This window comes from Phaethon aethereus (assembly GCF_964289735.1).
Source record: "Phaethon aethereus genome assembly, chromosome: W".
NCBI classification, from domain to species: Eukaryota; Metazoa; Chordata; class Aves; order Phaethontiformes; family Phaethontidae; genus Phaethon; species Phaethon aethereus.
The window spans coordinates 41,614,409-41,638,691 of record NC_138581.1 but is presented as its reverse complement, the minus strand read 5'-3'; the positions used below and the strand labels follow the sequence as shown (position 1 = coordinate 41,638,691).

The following is a 24,283-nucleotide window of genomic DNA, read 5'->3' as shown; positions in this document are numbered from 1 at the left end:
AGCTATTGTTGAATGAATGAATCATTCCCCGAAGTTTTTATTGCAAAAACAAAAAGGGGGAGAGGCTACCACACCACCCCAAGAACGTTTGAATAAAGCTTTATATGTGTTAAATTATTTGCGTCTAGCAGAAGGAGAAACATGTAAAAGGAATGACAGGAAGTCTGTTTGAGTTAACACAAAATGTGCAAGTAAAAGTTAAAAATTTGGAAAAGAATATGTGGGAAGGACCTTTTCAACTGCTAACCTGGGGACGAGGTTATGCTTCTGTCATTACAGATTCTGGAACTCATTGGGTACCCGCAAAATGGGTAAAACCATGGGTGAAACAGTCACCATCGTCATCGTCGGACACATCTTGACACTATCAGGTGTCATCGCAATCAGGATGCCACCTCAGCCAAAAGAAAATGTATGGGTAACATTAGCAAATCAAACAGGACAAGACACGTTCTGTCTGTCTCTTTCCTCCCCGGGCAATCCCTTTTCAGTCTGCCAGAAGGGTTATGGTGGCTGTGTGGAGATCAATGGGCTGGGAAACAGCTGCCCGGGAACTGGTCAGGGGACTGTACCATGGGCGTCCTAGTTCCTAATTTGCAAATAATTAATCACACTGAAATTAGCAGTATCATGAGAGGAACATGGAAAGCTTTTAGGGCAAAGCGCTCTATAACTACAAATCCTTTGGTAAGATATAATATTGGTTTTCATAGCTTTGTGCAGGCGCTTTTTCCATCGCTAGGAGTAGTACAGCTAGAATTGTTTGCCTTGTAGCATTCTGCTACTGGCTTAAGCATAGTTGATATGTGACTGCTGGATTATGGTAAGATGCCGTGTGAAGAAAGCCTACGAACCAATAGACGGGGTGGCTGTGGCGCGTGCAGCACGACTGGCCAGCGGGCGCATACGCCATAGGCTCCCTGTGTTAAAAGGTGTCAACCGAGGCGTGTTCTGACACTCGCTGGCCACGTGTGTCAAAACTCGTTCCTCTGCAAATGTATAAATACCGGGATTTCCCGAAGGGCAGTGGGCCGGTGTACGACAAGGCCACCGTTGCCTCCGTGGGGACGCCCACGTAAAGCTGGCACCTACCGACTGCTGGGCGGAGTTCGTGGCACAGGACGATACAAGAATGTACAGAGGGTCCATCTTCCTCACAGTCCTCGGGTTGCAAATGATCCATCAGGTTTTGTTTATAGATAAACAAAAAGGGGGAGATGTTGGGATCACCCTGCATGGCTCGACCTTAAGGAGAAGGAGCTGTGGCGTTGAGAAGCTGCTGGATATCTGCACGGCTCGGCCTTGAGGAGAAGGAGCTGTGGTAAACAACTAAGAGGAAGCAAAGGAGCGCAGGAACACCTGCAGGCAGCGAATCCTGACTGTGTGAGAGGCGCAGGGACAGTGCGTGATATTTTGTATATAGCCAATTGCAATAATGTGTATAACAAGCTGTAACCAATCATGAGTGTGTGCACAGTGACTAAAAAAAGATTATGATATATATTGGAGTCAGACAAGACAATAAACGGCTTCGGAATATAACTCTCATAGAGTTGTGAAGTCCATCCTTCTCCCGCATGTACATGACAAGGTTTTGGTAGCAGCGGGTAGGGGGCTGCAGGGGTAGCCTCTGTGAGAAGAGACAAGGGACTGCCCAATGCCGTACACAGCCAGTTCCAGCTGAGTCAGCAAACAGGCCCACCACAGGCAAAAGCTGAGCCAATCAATAAAGTTGGTGGTGCATCTATGAAAACATTTAAGAAAGAGGGGGGAAAAGTGAGTACAGAAATACAAACACCATGGCCAGAGAAGAAGGGGAAGGAGGTGCTACTGGTGCCACAGCAGATATTCCTCTGCAGTCCATAGAAGAGACCACACCAGAGGAGATATCCACACTGCAGCCCATGGAGGACCCCATGCCAGAACAGTTGGATATTTACTGAAGGAATTCCATCCAGTGGAGAACCCATGCCAGAGCAGGGGAAAAGTGTGAATTGGAAGAAGTGGCAAAGAGGAACTGTTATGTACTGACCGTAGACCCTCATCCCCCCTGAGCCATTTGCAGGGGGAGTTAGACGAGCTGGGAATAAAGGAGTGAAGCTGAGCCTAGGAAAAGAGGGGTGGTGGTGGTATTTAATTTTTTATGTTCTTTCTCACCATCCAAATCTATTTAATCGGCAATAAATGAAATTAATCTCCCCTAAGTCGAGCCTGTTTTACCCATGATAGTAACTGGTAAGTGATCTCCCAGTGTATCTCAACCCACAAGCTTTTTCATCCTATTTTTTCCCTTTCCTGTTGAGGAGGGGGAGTGAGAGAGCAGCTAGGTGGGCATCTGGCAGCTGACCAAGGTTAACCCACCACAATATTTTACTATAAATATACCTAGCAATAGGAATTCAAACATATCTCTGCAGAATGAAAAAGCAGGAAAAAATGGCATTTTATTCATACTCAAAAATTAACACAGTTTATTAAAAAAAATAATTTATATTGTTTTAACAGTGACTATAGGGAAAGAGATGTGTTTCATAGAACCATAGAGTCATGGGGTGGTTGGGTTGGAAGAGACTGTTAAAGATCATCTAGTTCCAACCCCCGTGCCATGGGCAGGGACATCTTTCAGAGATCAGGTTGCTTAAAGCCTGGTCCAACCTGACCTTGAACACTTCCAGGGATGGGGCATCCACAACTTCTTTGGGCAACCTGCTCCAGTGTTTCACCACCCTCATTGTAAACGATTTCTTCCTTATGCCCAATCTAAATCTACCCTCTTTCAGTTTAAAAGCTTTGCCTCTTGTCCTGTCACTACAGGCCCTAGTAAAATGTCTCTCCATCTTTTTATAAGCCCCCTTCAAGTACTGAAAGGCCACAATAAGGTCTCCCCAGAGCCTTCTCTTCTCCAGGCTGAACAAACCCGACTCTCTCAGCCTTTCTTCATAGGAGAGATGTTCCAGCCCTCTAATCATTTTTGTGGCCTTCCTCTGGACCCTCTTTAACAGGTCCATTTCCTTCTTATGCTGGGTGTCCCTGAGCTGAATGCAGTGAGGTGGAGTCTCACGAGTGAAGAGCAGAGGGGGACAATCACCTCCCTCAACTGGCTGGCCATGCTTCTTTTTATGCAGCACAGGATACGACTGGCTTTCTGGGCTGCAAGCACACACTGCCAGATCATGTCCAATTTTTTGTCCACCAGTATATCCCCAAGTCCTTCTCTGCAGGGCTGATCTCTATACATTCACCCCTCTGTCTGTACTGATATCAGTGATTGCATGACCCATGTGCAGGACCTTCACTTGGCCTTGTTGAACTTCGTGAGGTTCGCACAAGCCCACTCCTCAAGCCAAGGTCCCTCTGGATGGCATCCCTTCCCTCAAGCCAATAACTGCATCACTCAGCTTGGTGTCATCTGTAAACTTGCTGAGGGTGCACTCGATCCCACTATGTCATTTATGAAGATGTTGTATAGTATTGGTCCCAGTATGGACCCTTGAGGGACACCACTCGTTACTGGTTTCCACTTGGACGTTGAGCCCTTGACTCTTTGGATGTGGCCATACAGCCAATTCCTTATCCATCTAACAGTCCATCCATCAAACCCATATATCTCCATTTTAGAGGCAAGAATGTTGTGTCAGTTTCATTAAGAGGGCAGTATTGACTATGAAAAGAATGTTATGACCACTTAATATGTTTTTTCTAGTTTTGAGAAATAATCTATTCTCCAAGTGGACAAAGGCAGTATCTACATAGTATGTACAATTTAACGTCTCAAGAACATACTCAAAAGATGAAACTACAGACATACTGATGCCTAGAAAACATGTAAAGGGCCTTCCACAAGTTCTGCAGAAGTCACATAGGAAATTAGCAAATAATTCGGAACAGAAGCATTGCTTTTTGAAGAACAGTCCTTAACCATTACCAGATAAAGTAGGCCAAGTGCAATATATGCAGGGTAGCACATATACTCCACAATCAAAAGAAATCACTCTTAACTACAGAATTGTCCTTGGGAATATCTGTTTTAATCATACAATCATAGACTCATTTGGGTTGGAAAAGACCTTTAACATCATGTCCAACTGTTAACCTAACACTACCAAGTCCACCACTAAACCATGTCCCTAAGCACCAGATTTAAATGTCTTCTATACCTCCAGGGATGGTGACTCAACCACCTCCCTGGGCAGCCTGTTCCAATGCTTGACAAATGTTTCGCTGAAGACATGTTTCCTAATATCGAGTCTAAACCTCCCCTGGCGCAACTTGAGGCCATTTCCTCTTGCCCTATTGCTAGTTACTTGGGAAAAGAGACCAACACCCACCTCACCACAACCCCCTTTCAGGTAGTTGTAGAGAGCGATGAGGTCTCCCCTCAGCCTCCTCTTCTCCAGACTAAACAACCCCAGTTCCCTCAGCCGCTCCTCAGAAGACTTGTGCTCCAGACCCCTCACCAGCTTCGTTGCCCTTCTCTGGACACGCTCCAGCACCTCAACATCCTTCTTGTAGTGAGGGGCCCAAAAGTGAACACAGGATTCGAGGTGCAGCCTCACCAGTGCCGAGTACAGGGGCACGATCACTTCCCTACTCCTGCTGACCACACTATTTCTGATACACGCCAGGACGCTGTTGGCCTTCTTGGCCACCTGGGCACGCTGCCGGCTCATGTTCAGCCAGCTGCTGACCAACACCCCCAGGTCCCTTTCCGCCGGGCAGCTCTCCAGCCACTCCTCCCCAAGCCTGTAGTGTTGCATGGGTTATGACCCAAGTACAGGACCCAGCACTTTTAGCCTTCTTGAACCTCATACAATTGGCCTCGGCCCACTGATCCAGCCTGTCCACATCCCTCTGCAGAGCCTTCCTACCCTCGATGAGATCAACTCTCCCGCCCAACTTGGTGTCATCTGCAAACTTACTAAAGGTGCACTCGATCCCCTCGTCCAGATCATTGACAAAGATATTCATTTATAAAGATATTAATTATAGCCCTGTGTTGGTTTAGTTTGGGGGTGTACAAGAATTGGGGAGGGGATACAGCCAGGACAGCTGACCCAAGCTGGCCAAAGAGATATTCCATACCATATGACATCATGCTCAGCATATAAAGCTGGGGGAAGAAGGAGGAAACGGGGGGCATTTGGAGCTATGGTGTTTGTCTTCCCAAATAACTGTTACACATGATGGAGCCCTGCTTTCATGGAGATGGCTGAACACATGCATGCTAATGGAAAGCGGTGAAGGAATTCCTTGTTTTGCTTTGCTTGCATGTGCGGCTTTTGCTTTCCCTATTAAACTGTCTTTATCTCAACCTACAAGTTTTCTCACTTTTACCCTTCTGATTCTCTCCCCCATCCCACCGGGGGGGGAGTAAGCGAGTGGCTGTGTGGTGCTTAGTTGCCAGTTGGGGTTAAACCACAACAAGCCCATGGGAACATGGAGAACCTTGAAAACATAAACATAATAAAGCAATGGAGAGAGGTTCTTCTGAGTTTGCAATAAAGCTAATAGCTCAGAGAGTTGCAAACTGTTCTTTTCATCTCAGTCATTAATCTATATATTTCACGATTCCATGGTGACAGAATTTGGCATTCTCCTCATGAATGAAACTGAATGCAGCATTTTGTACATTCACTCTGACTCTCTCTCTCTCTCTCTGTCTGTACTTGCCTCTTGCTCTTCTGTTTTTGTTGTTCTTTTATAAGCAAAAGGAGTAAACATGCATCTTCTATGCCCTGTTCTATGTAACTAGACAACCGGAAACCAGATCTAGAATTCAATTTTCAGTATGAAAGCTGGGAGGAACCAGAAGTACAAGCTGCCTATCTAGGCTCCCTGCAGAAGATCACAATAGGAAGAGTTGGGAAAGTCAAGAAAATTAACAGCTTAAGTTGTCTACGTATTCCTCCTTCCCTGATATGCATGAGTAGCAGAGAATGAGGTTCTGTGCCTGACTGCCTGGAAAACATTATGACTGCTGTTAACCATGGACTCAGACCACCTGGAGAACACAACAAGAAAAACCATTTTCAGAAATTATCCTGAAATAGAATAAGCTTCCATGTGTTTAGGTGAACAAAAGTCTTCACCTAAGAGACAATTTTGTGTGAATATCAGTATTAAAAAAGTAGTTTTATGAAATTAGAATAAAGCAGTCCTGATTGCAGAATACAGTTTCATTGAGCTGTGGAACAAAAGTCTTCAAATTTATGGCTGCTTCTAACAAGCATTCACTAATGCATTCAGAGAATATTTTCTCATAGACCTTTCATGGTAATCTCCAGTCTTCAAAAAAAGATGTAAAAATATTCATAGACCCTCAAATTCTCTGACAAATTATGGTCTTTTGAGCCCTTAGGGCAAGGAACTGCCTTTTAGTTCTACTGAGGGAAGCTGGACACGGAGAAGATGGGGAAAAAGTGGTATTTTTTTTTCCCCTTAAAACGTCATAATAAATTCAGAGACCCAATTTATTCTTGTGAAATACTAACATAAAGAGATTGAACAGCCGTCTCAAATGCCCAAACACTATGCCCAATAGCCTCTAGAGACATTTGGTTTATATCACTAAGATCTTCGAAAGGAAAAATCTGTACAGAACTGATTATAGCATAGCCTTTAATATATCCTATGGCCTTCAAGTAAAGCTAAGCACTTGCCATATAGCTTACTGTTAAAACATACTAACAAATCAGGTAGAAGTGTGATACTTGTTTATGAGACTGTACAGTCTGGGGCAGTGAATGTGTCTTTTTCTTATCCTGTAAATTACTTCACAGTCTTTTAGGAGCCATAAAAATAAACAAGAGACCATATCAAAAGTGATCTTTCAAAGTGCTGTGGAAAATATACTGATAAAACCTAACCTAGTAAATAATCAAGATTTTGCTATAGCTAGTTGTGAGAATTAATAGATCCCTCTTTACATCAACACCATGTGGAACAACTTACATTATAATAAGGGTAGCCCAGAATCCTGAGATGCAAATGAATGGTCAAGCCTGTGGAATAGGAAAATAGCCACTTCTGGCAATCAGAAGCTCATTGGTAAGGATGGCTCTAAAACCCAACAGCCTTCTCCGAGGAATCACAAGATTTACATTTTATTTTACCTTTTAACCTAGTAAGTTTTCAGCTTGTAAAGAAATGGAAAGGAGGCAGGAATAATATGCACATTGGAACCTGCTTCTCTCAACAGAACTCAGTTCAAAACCCAGAGAAACAAGACCTTAACTAGAGAGATGAAGAGATCTCCTTAGGATATTGTGAAGAAAAAAAACCCCATTCTATAGCAAAGACTAAATTTTGACTCAGAGCATCCATATAAATGATTACTCATTTCACAAGATTGCAAAGCACATAGAAGCTTTCCTCCAGCAAAAGTAATAGATATCTGGAAAAGAAACATGGGTGCTTTTCTGCTTCAAATATACTATTCTTACTGGAATGTCTGCAATATTAATAAGCTAACACCAGTGGTGGTGGTTGGTTGTTTTTCTTTCCCTTGAGTTACATGAAGCATAAACAAAATATTTCTAATTCTAATTCTAAAATATTTACATCAAACTTCAAGGACAGAACCTATTTCTCTGAGCCAGCATACACACTTTCATGACATACATCTGTCTTTTCAGAAAGAAATATATTTCATAAAGAATATATACCTAAAATATATTATGTAAATATACCTGAGTTCAGAAACTTGTTCACTCAGAAAAAAAATTCTAATTGCAAATCTCAGTAGAAAATAAAAATAGAATCCATTTTAGATAATAGGGAGGTGCTGTAAATATTTACACTTAGTATGAACATACATAATTTTTTTAAAGCCCAAATAGGCCTCTGGTTTTACATTTATTTAATCTTTACGAACATGAACATTGTTAGTATTGCAAATGGTTACAGCATCCACCTTGAGTGTCACTTCATGTTCCTGCTGTCAGCCATGAAAGACTCCTCTCTCATTAGCTTGATAAAAATATATATACAATATATTAAAAAAAAATATATATATGCATTGGGTTTGGCTGGAATGGAGTTAAATTTCTCCATAGAAGCCTGTATGGTGCTGTGTTTTAGATTTGTTGCTAAAACAGTGTCGGTAACACACCAATGTTTTGACTATTGCTGAACACTACTTGCACAGCAGTATCAAGGCTTTCTCTTTTTACCACTCTACCCCACACAGCAAGTAGGTTGGGGGTGGCCAAGAAGTTGGGAGGGGAGACAGTCTGGACAGCTGACCCAAACTGACCAAAGGGATATTCCATGCCATATAACATGATGCTCAGCAATAAAAATTAAAGGGAGGAGGGTAGCCATTGCTCAGAGACTGTCTGGGCATCGGTTTACTTGTGGGAGGTGGTGAGTGATTGCCTTTGCATCACTTGTTTTGTTGGGTTTTTTTCTTCTTTTTTTCCTTCGCTTATTAAACTATCTTTATATCAACCCACAAGTTTTCTCACTTTTGCTCTTCCTTTTCTCTCTCCTGTCCCACTGGGCAGGGGGAGTGAGCAAGCAGCTGGGTGGTGCTTAGCTGCTAGCTGGAGTCAATACACCACAACACAGAACAGAGAATATAACTAATCTAAAGGAGTTTTGGTTTTACTGTTCTTAACCAAATAGTCAAGAACAGACCGATATGCACACACAGACAAGACTCAGTTTGCTTGATTAGACAGAGTTGATGTTAGAAAAAACTTAATATGCACTGTTTTTCAGGATAGCCCTATAGATAGAATCTAAGAAGGATCCTCTTAGTCTTTTTCTGGGGGGTTGGGTTGATGGCAAGTTGAATATGAGTCAACAGTGTGCCCTGGCAGCCAAAAGGGCCAACTGTGTCCTGGGGTGCATTAAGCACAGCATAGCTAGCTGGTCGAGGGAGGTGATTGTCCCACTCTGCACTGGTGTGGCCCCACCTCGAGTACTGTGTGCAGTTTTGGGTGCCTCAATACAAGAAGGGCATCAAACTATTAGAGTGTGTCCAGAGGAGGGCAACCAAGATGGTGAAAGGTCTTGAGGGCAAGACTTAAGAGCAGCTGAGGTCACTTGGCTTGTTCAGCTTGGAGAAGAGAAGGCTGAGGGGTGACCTCATCGCAGTCTACAACTTCCTCAAGGGGGGCAGAAGAGGGGGAGGTGCTGATCTCCTCTCTCTGGTGACCAGCAATAGGACACATGGAAATGGAATGAAGCTGCATCAGGGGAAGTTCAGAATCAACATTAGGAAAAGGTTCTTCACTGAGAGGGTGGTCAGTCACTGGAACAGGCTCCCCAGGGAAGTGGTCATGGCACCAAGCTTGTCAGAGTTCAAGGAGCATCTGGACGATGCTCTTAGTCATATGGTCTAGTGTTAAGTAGTCCTGCAAGGAGCAGGGAGTTGGACTCAATGATCCTTATGGGTCCCTTCCAACTTGAGATATCCTGTGATTTGATGATTGTATGATATATTTAGTTGTATTCAATGACAAGCAAAGCACATGCTGAAATATTATGACAAATCAAATAGTGAAATAATCCTCATCACTCAAAAAAAGTTGTCTAAAAAAAAATCATTACATTATTTCTTGGTACTGCAATTAGAAACTGTGAAACTTAAAGTAATCAAATCTTTCTGTATCTAATAATTTTATAAGTCAACCTATGTGTTTCAGAATGACTAGCAACTAAGTTGGTTGAGGCAGCAGTACTTCAGAAATCATTAAATCATGCCCAAGTACTTCCCTCCTCCATCAAACAGTCTTAAATCTTTCTTTTTTTTACAGAAGCAAAGAGAAAAAATATTAGGTCATGTAATGCAACCTACTTAGCATTAAATATGACTGGTCTGGTGTACGAGGTCACACACCTACAGCAAGAATAATTTTCTTAGATCAAGAACAACACATACCTAATTAAAAATTCTAAATTGCTAATATGAATTAATAAATGAGCCTTCTGTACTTTTTGTACTTGACTTTTTAGATATGACAGTGCGACTCTATTACTTGACCTGTAATCTAACAACAGGCTTTTGATATTATCAAACCCCTCAACCTGACTCAGAAGCTAGAATTCAGTCACTGTCTATATGACAGTCTTAATTGATGATAGAATTTTGATTCCTCTTGAGTCAGTGGCCAAACTCTACATGGGTCAGGATTTAACAGAGCATTTAATAAATGTTTATCTTAAACTACTACGAAATATGCTTTACTGTATTTTATAACCATTTGTCATGTGCTTTAATATGGATGTACAATACTCATGAAATATTAAATATATAAACAATCTCAGAAGTATGCATTCATCACGATGCAGTTTATTTTAGTAAACAAAAACCACATGACACAAAGGAACAGCATCAGTTTTGCTAGATATCACACAAGTTCATCTCAACTGTGATACAAATAATGCAACAGCTAGCTTTTCCTGTCACCTCAAAAGATTAAGAAAGAGTGGGTTACAGAAATACCTGGTGAATGTATTTATAAAATAAACCAATTTATTTCTAAAATAAACATTGATCCTCTCTTATGCAGATTTATGTACATACAGAAGCATACCATGATCTCATTTATTTTATCAAACAAGACTTTATACAGTAACTTAAACATTCACACAAGCACACAATTGTATCACACACAACATTCATTTGAGTATTTTCTCAGTTTTTTTGAAATATGATAGTAAATAGCAGACAGAACTGAGCAATTAGACCATGTAATAAACCAGGTCTTGTAAAAGTCATAAACGCTATGTTGATGCTAAGACATTTTTTTATTTGACATAATTTTGATTCAACTACTCAAATTCTTAGTATACCTCAAATTTTAGATTCAATAGTTAACTTACTGATCATTGAAACTCATGAGTTTAAAGAACTGTAGATTCCACTCCTTTTTCAATCTCCAAATACTTTGTTATTTACTTCCAAATAATTTCACAGCCTTTATAGGTTTCATACATTTCTGGGTGTAAATGACAAGGTTTTTTGGAGGACAGCCTGCAGGGGTAGCCACTGTCGGAGAAGATAAGGGGCTGTCCTGTGCCAGACACAGCCAGTTCCAGCTGTCTCTGCAATGGCTCTACTACAGGCTAAAGCTGAGCCCATCAGTGAAGCTTGTGGTGCCTCTGTGATAACATATTTAAGAAAGGGCAGAAAATGCTGAGGAGGAGGGAACAATGGAGGGAACAACAAGGTCAGAGAAGTAAGAAATGCTCCATGGCAGAGCAGGCACACCCCCAATGGGACTGCAGCCCGTGGAGGACCCACATGGGAGCATAGGAAATGAGTAAGAAGGAAGGAACATTGGGAAGAAGAGAGTGAGAAACAAGGAGTGGCAGAAAGAAACTTCCACGCACCAACCCTGACCTCCTGTGCTGCTCATTGTCTCACTGAAAGGACTGAGTGTAACCCATGGTTATAACATGAGGGGAGAGGCGTCTGGAGTGAAGCTGAGCCTGGGAAAGGGGGAGGAAAGGTGCTTTCCCTAAGTGTTTAAATGTTTGTCTTTGTTTCCCAATACTCAAACCAGTAATTAAATGCTTACATTATGTTCATTGGCAATAAATTAAGTTAAATTCCCCTTCGAGTCTGTTTTGCCCACAACAGTAACTACTGAGCAATTTCCCAGTCTTTGTTTCAACCCATGATTTTCTTGCACCTGTTCTTCCTATCTCTCTCCCTCCCTGAAACAAAGCAGCGGGGTGAATGAGAAGCTGTGTGGGTGCTTGGCTGCTATTCAGGGCCAACCCACCACATTGGCTTTTGTTATACACACTATGTTGTGAATGCACAATGGCCCAGTGAAGTCAACTGTCATACTGTGGATTCTGATCTCCACAAATTTACTTCACTATAGTCATTCCTTACTGTCATAATCTATTCCTGTAAAAGTATTCCTCCTTCAGTGGGGAATTTAAACATTGCTCTAATAACAGCAAAGCTCTTGCAATATTGTATTTTTTTCAACCACTGTATATTTAAAACAGAAAAGGTAAAAAAGATGGCAGAAGTTTGTACTTGAAATAGTTACTTTGTTTTTAATTTGAAGAATATGCTTTACCAATTTTGTTGACCTTAACACCTCAGTGAATGGGAAACTTTCTCATAATTTTGTTCCCAACTTCTCCTCTCTCTCACATTTTTTTCATTGATTATGACAAGTGAATAATCAATGCAGCATAGACTCTACTGTGCAAAACTATCCAAGCTCCTCTACCAGTCAGCCTCAAAATCTAACCACCAAGGACAGGGTATTAAAGTGTCATTAGTTTATAAGTAAAATATACTTAACAGTTCTAATTGTGTTAATAGTGCATTTGTAACATAGTCTTTGTTAACTACAAATAAGGCAAGATCACCATTAGTTCACATATTATAGGATGTTAAGCCATCATCAGATTATGACAATTTGTGTCAGTATCTTGAAATTAAATAGACAGTAGAAAATGATCACTTAGTTGCTTTGTCTAAATTTTCCAAATTTCTGTTTGTAAGGCACTGTGGTATGGCAGCTTATTTTTAATTTTATATGTAGAAAGATTTTTCTGCAATAATTAAAAAATATTTTTAAGACAGACCTAGAAAACAGTCAAGGAAAGAGGTTTCAGAATTATATAATTGGGGGAGTATTTATATTCTTTCTTTATATTATATGAATGGCCCAAAGGAATGATAAAACCAGTCCAGTCAGCATCCTGAGGGTTTCGTCAGTAAAAAGGAAAACAACAGATGAAGAAGAGCTGTCATAGTAAATGTATCCCAAATTCCATTCCAACTCTGGAATGCAGTTCCAGAGTGCTGGAGTTCTACATTTACATTATGAGAATATAGAAAAAGGAATGGAAAACTGTTACAGTGTTTTTGTTGTCACTAGTTTCTAGAACTTTTATTTGGCCCTTGCAGGTAAAACACCACCAAACTTCTTGCTGTGTTTCGAACTGAAACTCAGTGGCATCAAAATTGGCATAATACTTTTGTCCCTTCCCCCTTTTTTTTTTTTCTCTTGTAGACTAGATGATTTATATTTAACTTGTCCTATGATGCATGTGTTTACTACTGTAACAAAAAATACTTATTTCAGGATACCAAAATATATAAATAATAATAACATGTCAAATCAGTATGGTCCTGCCAGAAGCCATGGGATCAATTCCATCTGTCTTTTCTTTAGCATTGACAGGGTATGTTTTTTTGGACAGCACATATCTGTGCTTCTATTTGGCCTGGGCCTTTGCGACTGAGACCAGGCTGATGTGTCCATGGGGGAGAGAGAGGACATCCTGCATTCTGTATTAATATATGGGACTGTACTTTGACCTGTGAGATATATTCCAGGAGTTTCCCATATGACACTGGGTAATCACATGATTAGACAGTCCTAATTCTAAGGCATCTCCGGAAAGCAAATGAGAGTTACTTATATATGATGGAATCCTGCATTTTTGAGTCACTGTCTTGCAGAAATATTTCTTTATCACATTCATACATACAATTAATAAAAACATGATAAAAAATATAAAACTTACATAGTCATGAAAGGCTTTTGCTTCACTTGAATGTTCACATGTTTCTCGTCTTTCTGGAGCTGCACAGTAGAGATCCCAAAATACACTGCAAGTTAAGAAGTAACAGATATAGTGAGAAAATAATTGTAATTCTCATAGATTTTATGATGTACTCACACCACACATATATGCGTGTGAAATAGACATATCACTTTCTAGCAAAGAGCTGAAAACACTTACCTCAATGAAAGATTTCAGCTTTGTAAAACATCTATGAGGAATCAAGTCCTGTTATCTGATTCTCTGAAGCAAGCAGCACTTGTATTTCTTTAAAACCACAGTAGTATAAAGCAAGAAGCTAATCTAATATACAAGCTTTCAGAGTATAAAGCAAATTTATAAAACTCTGCATTTAACCTCATACCTCTGCAACTGTTGCAACTTACTACCACAAAGCACTAGAAGGCAAGGATTCATACAGTAATACTGTGATGTTGTGAAAAGGCAAGAAAATGAAGAGAAAACTGGGAGTTCTTCCAAGTTCCAATACTGTCCTTTAAACAAAAGTTCCTAGAGAAACAAATGTATGGATAAGAATAGGAAATAGAATGCTATTCTATAGCTCTTGGTTGATAAAGAATGAAAGAGTAAAAGGAAATTATGATACTCCAATAAGTCTTCCCCTGCCTCAAATGGAGTTATACATTAATTGATTCTAACACATCACAAGTATCTCTTAACTGTTAAGAAACAGTATATAAGATATTTCATTATGGCAGGAATGTTACCCTCAAAGTTTCTAGAATGAAAATATCTATATGCTAGATATTATTTAAAAGAATAAAATTTGTTAGTTTCATTTTGTTTGTTTATTGTTTTAGACTTAACCCTCTAACTTAGTCTGGGACCATAATTCAGAATTGGGAAAAATTTGTCCACTCTGCTGCAGATGATCAAAATTAAGGATAATGCAGACATCAGAGATACAAGGAACAAGTTCTCCTTGTCAGGCTTCTGTCATTTAATTAAAATCAGAAAGGTCAATAAAGAATATGTCATCTTCCACACAGCTGTACAAATCACATGGGTTTTTATATTCAAGTAGGACTGCTTTACAACTTATACCTTAATTCTTGTACAGAATTCTTGTATGGATGGTCGTCCATATTCTCCATAATTTTGAATTCTTGTAAATGGAGCCATATCGAATATATTCAAATCACTGCTAAATAGCATTCTCTTTTTGCCTTGGGGATTATATATATACAAATGTGCATATATACATAAAATTTGTATCATTTTCTCTAGACACCAATATATATAAGTAAGGAGCATCATGCGTAAAAAATTACAAGTCAGCTCTGTGTCCTATCCATATTCTGAGCTGAAAGAAATTGCAAAAGCAGCTACTACAACTCCAAAGCTCATACTAACATACACTGCCTCTCAAAAATGCTGGTAGCTTGGGTTCAGCTAATGGCTTTCATATGCTATTCCCGTGACTAAAATGTGCACTAAAGACTGAGTAAGCTCACATCTATTTGCAGAGTCTCTGTATATATTTCTTTCAAATGTAGTTATTCAGGATATAGAGAATGATCTCTTAAATGCACAATTTAATAAAAAACGGTAAACAAAGAAATGCAGGCCATCTTCTTTCAAAGATGCTGCCTTATCAATCAATTATTCAATATTTCTTTTCCTATATCTAATATCTATATACTCTCCTATATCCAATTTTCTGTTCTTTCAATACTTTATGAGAAAGTAGTTCTTGATACTCATCTTCACATCCTTTTTACAATGTTCACATGAATTTCTTGCCTCCAGACACTGGAATTCACAATGAACAGATTCTAAAAATCAGAGGAAAAGAAAATTGACACTTACCACCACCAGGAGTGCAAGAATCCTGGGGGCTCCCCTAGTGTGATGTTTTTTTCCCATCTTATCTGAAGAGAAACAGTAAAAACAGTCTGTACTCATTTTGTGATCAACGTGACTAAAAAGCATTGCATAATTTATTCAGGTAGTAACAAAAGAAGAATAAAAGAACCTTTGGAAGAAGGGTCAAACAACTCAGAAGGACCAGAAGGATGTTGTGAGGTTATGCAGGGAGAAAATTAGAAGGGCCAAAGCCCAGCTAGAACTTATTCTGGCTACTGCCATAAAAGAGGATAAAAATTGTTTCGATAAATACATTAGCAACAGAAAGAGGGCTAAGGAGAATCTCCATCCTTTATTGGATGCAGAGGGAAACATAATGACAAAAGCTGAGGAAAAGGCTGAGGTACTTAATGCTGCCTTTGCCTCAGTTTGTAATATTAAGATCGATTGTTCTCGGTGCACCCAGCCCCCTGAGCTTGAAGACAGGGACGGGGAGCAGAATGAAGACCCTATAATAAAAGGGGAAATGGTTAGTGACCTGCTACAGCATGTAGACACACACAAGCCTATGGGGCTAGATAGAATCCACCCAAGAGTACTAAGGGAGCTGGGGGAAGTGCTCACTAAGCCACTTTCATAAAATCATAGAATCATAGAATCATAGGGTTGGGAGGGACCTTTAAAGGTCATCTAGTCCAATCCCTCTGCAGTGAGCAGGGACATCTTCAACTAGATCAGGTCGCTCAGAGCCCCGTCCAACCTGACCTTGAATGTTTCCAGGGATGGAGCATCTACCACCTCTGTGGGCAACCTGGGCCAGGGTTTCACCACCCTCACTCTGAAAAACTTCTTCCTTCTACCTAGTCTAAATCTACCCTCTTTTAGTTTAAAAATGTTACCCCTTGACCCATCGCAACATGCCCTGCTAAAAAGTCTGTCCCCATCTTTCTTATAAGCCCCCTTCAAGTACTGGAAGGCTGCAATAAGGTCTCCACGGAGCCTTCTCTTCTCCAGGCTGAACAATCCCTACTCTCTCAGCCTTTCCTCATAGGAGAGGTGTTCCATCCCTCTGAGCATTTTTGTGGCCCTCCTCTGGACCTGCTCCAACAGGTCCATGTCTTTCCTGTGCTGAGGGCTCCAGAGCTGGATGCAGGACTCCAGGTGGGATCTCACCAGAGCGGAGTAGAGGGGCAGAATCACCTCCCTCGCCCTGCTGGCCTCACTGCTTTTGATGCACCCCAGGATACAGTTGGCCTTTTGGGCTGTGAGCGCACATTGCTGGCTCATGTCCAGCTTTTCATCCACCAGTACCCCCAAGTCCTTCGTGGCAGGGCTGCTCTTGGTCCCTTCATCTCCCAGACTGTGCTGATACTGAGGATTGCCCCGACCCAGGTGCAGGACCCTGCACATGGCCTTGTTGAACCTCATGAGGTTCACACAGGCCCATTCCTTGAGCTTGTCCATGACCCTCTGGATGGCAACCCGTCCCTCAGGCGTGTCAGCTGCACCACTCAGCTTGGTGTCATCTGCAAACTTGCTGAGAGTGCGCTCGATCCCACTGTCTGTGTCATTGATGAAGATCTTAAAGAGTACTGGTCCCAATACGGACCCCTGAGGGACTCCACTCATCGCCAATCTCCATCTGGACATTGAGCCATTGACCACTACCCTCTGGATGCGACCATCCAACCAATTCCTCATCTACCCAACAGTCCACCCGTCAAATCCATATGTCTCCAATTCAGAGAGAAGGATGTTGTGGGGGACTGTGTCAAAGGCCTTACAGAAGTCCAGATAGACGACATCAGCAGCTCTTCCTTTGTCCACTGATGTGGTCACTCCATCATAGAAGGCCACTAGGTTGGTCAGGCAGGACTTGCCCTAAGTCAAAAACATGTCACCTTGTAAGACACATTACTTAGAGTGTTCTGTACTGAATATGACTTCTTAATGATCCATTTTATTTTTCTAATGCACCAATGCAGTCTTTAACCATATGGATGTATAGAATATGTTCTGATATGGAACATCAGAGGAAATTCCAGGCCTCCTTAGTCTCCTTCTAGCTTTCACATCTAAGTATTGGGTGTACATGGCAAGGTTTTGGTAGCAGCGGGTAGGGGGCTGCAGGGGTAGCCTCTGTGAAGAGACAAGGGACTGCCCAATGCCGTACACAGAAAGTTCGAGTGCACCCTTAGTAAGTTTGCAGAAGACACCAAGTTGGGTGGCAGTGTTGATCTGCTGGAGGGTAGGAGGGCTCTGCAGAGGGACCTGGACAGGCTGGATCAATGGGCCGAGGCCAATTGATATGAGGTTTAAAAAGGCCAAGTGCTGGGTCCTGCACTTGGGTCACAACAACTGCATGCAATGCTACAGGCTTGGGGAGGAGTGGCTGGAAAACTGCCTGGCAGAAAAGGACCTGGAGGTGCTGGTTGACAGCCAGCTGAACATGAGCCAGCAGTGTGCCCAGGCGGCCAACAGCATCCTGGCCTGTATCAGAAATAGTGCAGCTGGCAGGACTTCGAAGTGATCATGCCCCTGTACTCGGCACTGGTGAGGCCACATCTCAAATACTGTGTTCGCTTTTGGGCCCCTCACTACAAGAAGGACATTGAGTTGCTGGAGCATGTCCAAAGAAGGGCAACGAAGCACAGAGCACACATATGCATCACATATATACATATATACATATATACATAGCAAGCCACACAGATCACAGGCAGACACTCAGAGCACACACATGAACACAGACAGCACCAACAGCCTTATCCTGCTCTCCTCTCTGTCTGAGCAGGATGGAGGTCCACTAGTGAGAATATATATATATATGTATAATGTGGATCCCTCCAGCAGCTGGGCTCAGACACTCAGTTTGTGCAGTAGCTGCCCCTGGATCCCAGTCTCCCCAGTTTCTGGCATCTGGACATATGAGCCCCCTAGGCCACAGCCCCACTGCAGTTGCTGGAACTGATTGTCTCACACAAACATCCAGAGCTGGCTGGGACTCCCCTGGTCACCCAGTAGCCAATCTCCAGCAGCCTCACCCTTAGACTGGCTGCCTGGCTCCCAGGCCACTTCACCTACTCACCAGCTAGTCTGGCTTGATCTTTGCTAGTGCTCATGCACTCACTTGCACACCTGCACTCACTCCAGTTGCTAGCATCACAGACATATGGGTCTCTCACCCCTGGTCCCACCCCAGTGGCTGACACTTGGTTTCACTCACTCTGGTCTTTCCAGTCACTGGCACCCAGGCACCCAGGCCCTCCAACCTGCAGTCCCAGCCCAGTTGCTTGCACCCAGTCTCTCACTCACTCCAGTTGCTTGCACCACAGACACACAGGCTGCTATGACCCAAGGTCTCACTCCAGTTGCTGGCAGTAAAGTCCATTCACTCCAGTCTCTCTAATCACTGGCACCACAGACACACAGGCCATCTGACACATGGTCTAACTCCAGTTGCTGACACTCAGCCCCCAATACACATTCACACACACAGAGCGCATAGAGAATCCCTCACCCAGGAAAGAGTAAGAAAGGAATTTAATAAGAAGATAGGACAGACTGCATTGATCAGGTGCAGGGTATGACCAAACAAATGCACCAATCAGCACCTATTTACAGGCAATCAGCCCTTTTATCCCCTTACCCATCTATTTTCACCACACTTGTTCCTCCCAAAATCAACTAAATCCCTCCCTTTTCTCACCTTTGACTCCTCCCCTAAACATACCATAATAAATCCTGTGCAATCCCAAAATGCTTTTCTCCTGCATCCCATAATCTGTCCCATACCTCTAGGAAGCAACCCCTCTCAGTCCGAAAGGTGCTCTAATGTTGAGTCATTGTGATTGTTGTCACATCTGGACAATAGGGCTAAAGGTCTCCTGGGAGAGGCCCAGACAGGGTATCTGTTCCTCCAAGTCCTTAATTTGGGTTCTTGCCTGCCCTGGGACCTCTGTGCTCCTCTGGGCTTGTGGAGATAGTCCTTTGATAAGGCCCATCACAGAGTTGATAGCTCCTGTGATGGACCTGGAAGGAACTGGGGCAGGGTATTATTATTTGGACTTTCCCCCACCTTGTCTTTCTGGGCTCCTTCGTGGGTGTGCAGACAAGCTTCTATCACAAAACCTAACAGTGTTCATACTGCAAGAGTCACTGGTAAAGCTGGGATATTTCAAAAGAAAATAAAACTTATATTCTCAACTCCAACTTGATTTCTGCAATCAAATATTAAGAAAGTTAGGCATATATATTTTCTGTCAATAGCTTGCAGGAGAGGAATATATAATTATTATACCTAAAAAGTGTTCTTCACTCTTATATGAAGTTACCTAACGTAATTTTGATGTATTATGTTGTGGTGAGTTGACCTTAGCTAAATGCCAGGTGTCCACCAAAGTCGATCTATCACTACCCCTCCTCAGCTGGAGAGGGGAGAGAAAATATAACGAGAAGCCTGTGGGTCAAGATAAGGACAGGGAGAGATCAGTCAGCAGTTATCATCACAGGCAAAACAGACTCAACTTGGGGAAATTAGTCGAGACAGTCCCTTAGGAGACAGTCATGAAGGGCAAAAGTGTCCAGTAAGGCTGGACAGTCTTCAAGAAGGAAATCTTAAAAGGCGCAGGAGCAGGCGGTCCCCATGTGCCACAAGACGAGCTGGCAGGGAAGGCGACTGGCCTGGCTGAACATGGAGCTTTTGCTGGGACTCAGGGAAAAAAGGAGAGTTTATCACCTCTGGAAGAAGGAGAAGGCAACTCAAGAAGACTACAAGGATCTCGTTAGGTCATGCAGAGAGAAAATTAGAAAGGCAAAAGCCCAGCTAGAGCTCAATCTGGCCACAGTTGTAAGGGATAACAAAAAATGTTTTTACAAATATATTAACAACAAAAAGAGAGCCAAGGAGAATCTCCATCCTTTATTGGATGTGGGGGGGAACATTGTCACCAAGGATGAGGACAAGGCTGACGTACTTAATGCCTTCTTTGCCTCAGTCTTTAATAGCCAGACTAAGTATCCTCAGGGTATTCAGCTCCCTGGGCTGGAAGACAGGGATGGAGAGCAGAATAAACTCCCCATAATCCAGGAGGAAGCAGTTAACAACCTGCTATGCCACTTGGACACCCACAAGTCTATGGGGCCTGATGGGATCCACCCGAGAGTACTGAGAGAGCTGGTGGAGGAGCTTGCCAAGCCACTCTCCATCATTTATCAGCAGCCCTGGTTAACAGGGGAGGTCCCAGACGACTGGAGGCTTGCCAGTGTGACGCCCATCTACAAGAAGGGCTGGAAGGAGGATCCTGGGAACTACAGGCCTGTCAGCCTGACCTCAGTACCAGGAAAGATTATGGAGAGGTTCATCTTGAGGGTGCTCACAGGGCATCTGCAGGACAACCAAGGGATCAGGCCCAGCCAGCATGGGTTCATGAAAGGCAGGTCCTGCTTGACCAACCTGATCTCCTTCTATGACCAGGTGACCCGCCTAGTGGATGAGGGAAAGGCTGTGGACATTGTCTCCCTGGACTTTAGTAAAGCCTTTGACAGCGTCTCCCACAGCATTCTCCTGGAGAAACCAGCAGCTCGTGGCTTAGACAGGTGTACTCTTCGCTGGGTAAAGAACTGGCTGGATGGCTGAGTCCAGAGAGTTGTGGTGAATGGCGTTAAATCCAGTTGGTGGCCCGTCACAAGCGGTGTTCCCCAGGGCTCGGTTCTGGGGCCAGTCTTATTTAATATCTTTATCAACAACCTGGATGAGGGGATCGAGTGCTCCCTCAGTAAGTTTGCAGATGACACCAATTTGGGCGGGAGTGTGGGTCTGCTGGAGGGTAGGAGGGCTCTGCAGAGGGATCTGGACAGGCTGGATTGATGGGCAGAGGTCAACTGTATGAGGTTTAATAAGGCCAAGTGCCGGGTCCTGCGCTTGGGTCACAACAACCCCATGCAACGCTACAGGCTTGGGGAGGAGTGGCTGGAGAGCTGCCCGGCAGAAAAGGACCTGGGGATGCTGGTTGACAGCCATCTGAATATGAGCCGGCAGTGTGCCCAGGTGGCCAAGAAGGCCAACGGCGTCCTGGCCTGTATCAGCAATAGTTTGGCCAGCAGGAGTAGGGAAGTGATTGTGCCCCTGTACTCGGCACTGGTGAGGCCGCACCTTGAATACTGTGTTCAGTTTTGGGCCCCTCACTACAAGAAGGATGTTGAGGTGCTGGAGCGTGTCCAGAGAAGGGCAACAAAGCTGGTGAGGGGGCTGGAGCACAAGTCTTATGAGGAGCGGCTGAGGGAACTGGGGTTGTTTAGTCTGGAGAAGAGGAGGCTGAGGGGAGACCTTATTGCTCTCTACAACTACCTGAAAGGGGGTTGTGGCGACGAGGGTGTTGGTCTCTTCTCCCAAGTAACCAGTGATAGAACAAGAGGAAATGGCCTCAAGTTGCACCAGGGGAGGTTTAGACTAGATATTAGGAAAAATTTCTTTACTGAGAGAGTGATCAAGCATTGGAACAGGCTGCACAGGGAGGTGGTGGAGTCACCATCACTGGAAGTATTCAAAAAACGTGTAGACGTGGCACTTCAGGACATGGTTTAGTGACCATGGTGGTGTTGGGTTGATGGTGGGACTTGATGATCTTAAAGGTCTTTTCCAACCTTAATGATTCTGTTGATATCTCCTAAAATTGAAGCATTCTTGCAACTAATTTACTGCAATAGGGCAGTTGCTTCTCAACAGACATGAGTCAGAAAAGTACAAAGACAGATGGAAAATCTTAACTATCATTAATCATAAATTATTTGACAAGAAGACTTTTTTTTGGACTTCTCTCAACTGCTGTTCTCTCATTTTCATCCTATATGCCAATAGTAATTTTCTAACAACTACAGCTGACTCACATGTGGTGGAGAGGGGGGGTAGAGCTATTATTTTGTGGTTTACAGCCCACAAGTGCTGCTTTTACCACTTGCCATTTAACTTGTGTCTTAGATTATTTCCTCCAAGTTGTATTAGTGTACGGTTTTCTCAATCTGAACCTCATTTTATGACTTTCAGACCAGATATCAGGTTTTGTTTCCAGGTTCCTCTGTATTAGTGATAACTGTCTTTTGTTCCAACATACAGCCATTTACAAACATTATCAGCATAGTCTTTGCCCTCTGCATTACTAATGAATGGGGTAAACAAGCTCACAGCTCGGTGTGAAACCTAACAGACACCTCATACCAATCCAATACATTATTAATTATCTCTACCTTGTACTCATCGTCTTTTGGCTAGTCAGTCTGCATTTGAAAACTGTGATATATTCTTAGATCCGATATTTTCTCTATAGTCCAAGTTTTAATTAGTTTTAAGAGAAACATGTCAAGACACTATACTGAATATTTTCCTCAAATCCCAATGTCACAGAACTTAAACTGTGAACTACTCATTTTACAAATATATCCGAAAATCAAAATTAGCAAAAAGTCCTGCACAGTTTATTATTTGTGACAGCTGTTTTGTAAAAGCCAAGACTGTACTCTCCATGACTTTCTCTTTTTTCTCTTATTTTTACAGTTTTACTAAAAGAAAAAACAATTGTCAAAAACATACTTTAATAAAAACATAAATTGATACTGTGACAATTTTTACCCCTTTTACCTAGCTGTTGTGTGAATTTTCCATGATATCTAACTAAAACTACCCTCCTGTTCTCTTCCTTCCCTCTCCCACCTCCAAAATATCATCACTAGCATATAATTCTATTTTGGAGGAGTGTGGTGGGTTAACCTTGGCTGGCTGCCAGATGCTTAACAAGCTGCTCTCTCACTGCCCCTCCTCAACAGGACAGGGGGAGAAAATAAGATGAAAAAGCTTGTGTGTCAAGATGAGGACAGGGAGATCACTTACTAGTTACTGTCATGGGCATAACAGACTCAACTTGGGGAAAACTAATTTAATTTATTGCCAATTAAAAATAGAGTGGGATGGTGAGAAACAAAGACAAAACTAACACCCCCCCCCCTTTTTTCCCAGGCTCAAATTCACCCCTATGTTCCCGACTTCTACCTTTTCCACCCAACCCCTGAGTGGTGCAGGAGGTATGGGGAAAGGGGGTTAGCGTCAGTTCATAATACTGCATCTCTGCTGCTCCTTCCTCCTCACACTTTACCCCTGCTCCAGCATGGGATCCCTCTCACAGGATACAGTCCTTCACAAACTGCTCCAGCATGGGTCTTTTCCATGGGGTACAGTCCCTGCCAGGAGCTCGCTCCAGCATGGGCTCTCCAGAGGCTGCAGCTTCCTTCATGGCATATCCACTTGCTGCATCATGGGATCCTCCACAGGCTCTGGCGTGGTACTTACTTCACGGGCTGCAGAGGGACAACCTGCTTTTCCATGGTCTTCTCCATGGGCTTGTACAGTTTTGGCTGAGATAGAGTTAAATTTCTTCATAGTAGCTAGTATGGGGCTATGTTTTGGATTTATGATGAAAACAGTGTTGATTGATTGATAACACACGCATGTTTTAGCTATTGCTATTGCTGAGCAGTGCTTACAAAGAGTCAAGGCCTTTTATGCTCCTCTTACCGCCCCGCCAGCGAGCAGGCTGGGTGTGCACAAGAAGTTGGGAGGGGACACAGCCAGGACAGCTGACCCCAGCTGTCCAAAGGGAAGTTCCATACCATATGACATCATGCTCAGCATATAAAGCTGGGGGAAGAAGAAGGAAGGGGGGGATGTTTGGAGTTATGGCATTTGTCTTCTCACTGTTACATGTAATGGAGCCCTGCTATCCTGGAGATGGCTGAAAACCTGCCTGCTGATGAATGAATTTCTTGTTTTGCTTTGCTTGCACGCGTGGCTTTTGCATAACCTATTAAACTGTCTTTATCTCAATCCACAAGTTTTCTCATTTTTATTCTTCAGATT

At 42.8% G+C, this 24,283-nt stretch overlaps 1 protein-coding gene across 28 annotated transcripts in view; it reads right to left on the bottom strand.

Annotated features, from left to right (window-relative positions):
* Positions 1 to 24,283, bottom strand: part of LOC309415090 (single-stranded DNA-binding protein 2-like) — a gene marked incomplete at both ends in the record, with an annotated part of 232,259 nt that overhangs the window by 141,073 nt on the left and 66,903 nt on the right. For 24 of the 28 annotated variants that reach the window (XM_082012527.1, XM_082012517.1, XM_082012508.1 and 21 more), the window contains 2 exons: positions 13,510 to 13,594; positions 15,379 to 15,440. The exons of 3 other annotated variants lie outside the window; for them this stretch is intronic. In XM_082012527.1, coding sequence (XP_081868653.1) covers positions 13,510 to 13,594; positions 15,379 to 15,440 — 147 coding nt within the window. Of the gene's footprint in view, positions 1 to 13,473; positions 13,595 to 15,378; positions 15,441 to 24,283 lie in introns of all 28 variants that reach the window. One more of the 28 variants, XM_082012506.1, reaches the window with a different exon arrangement.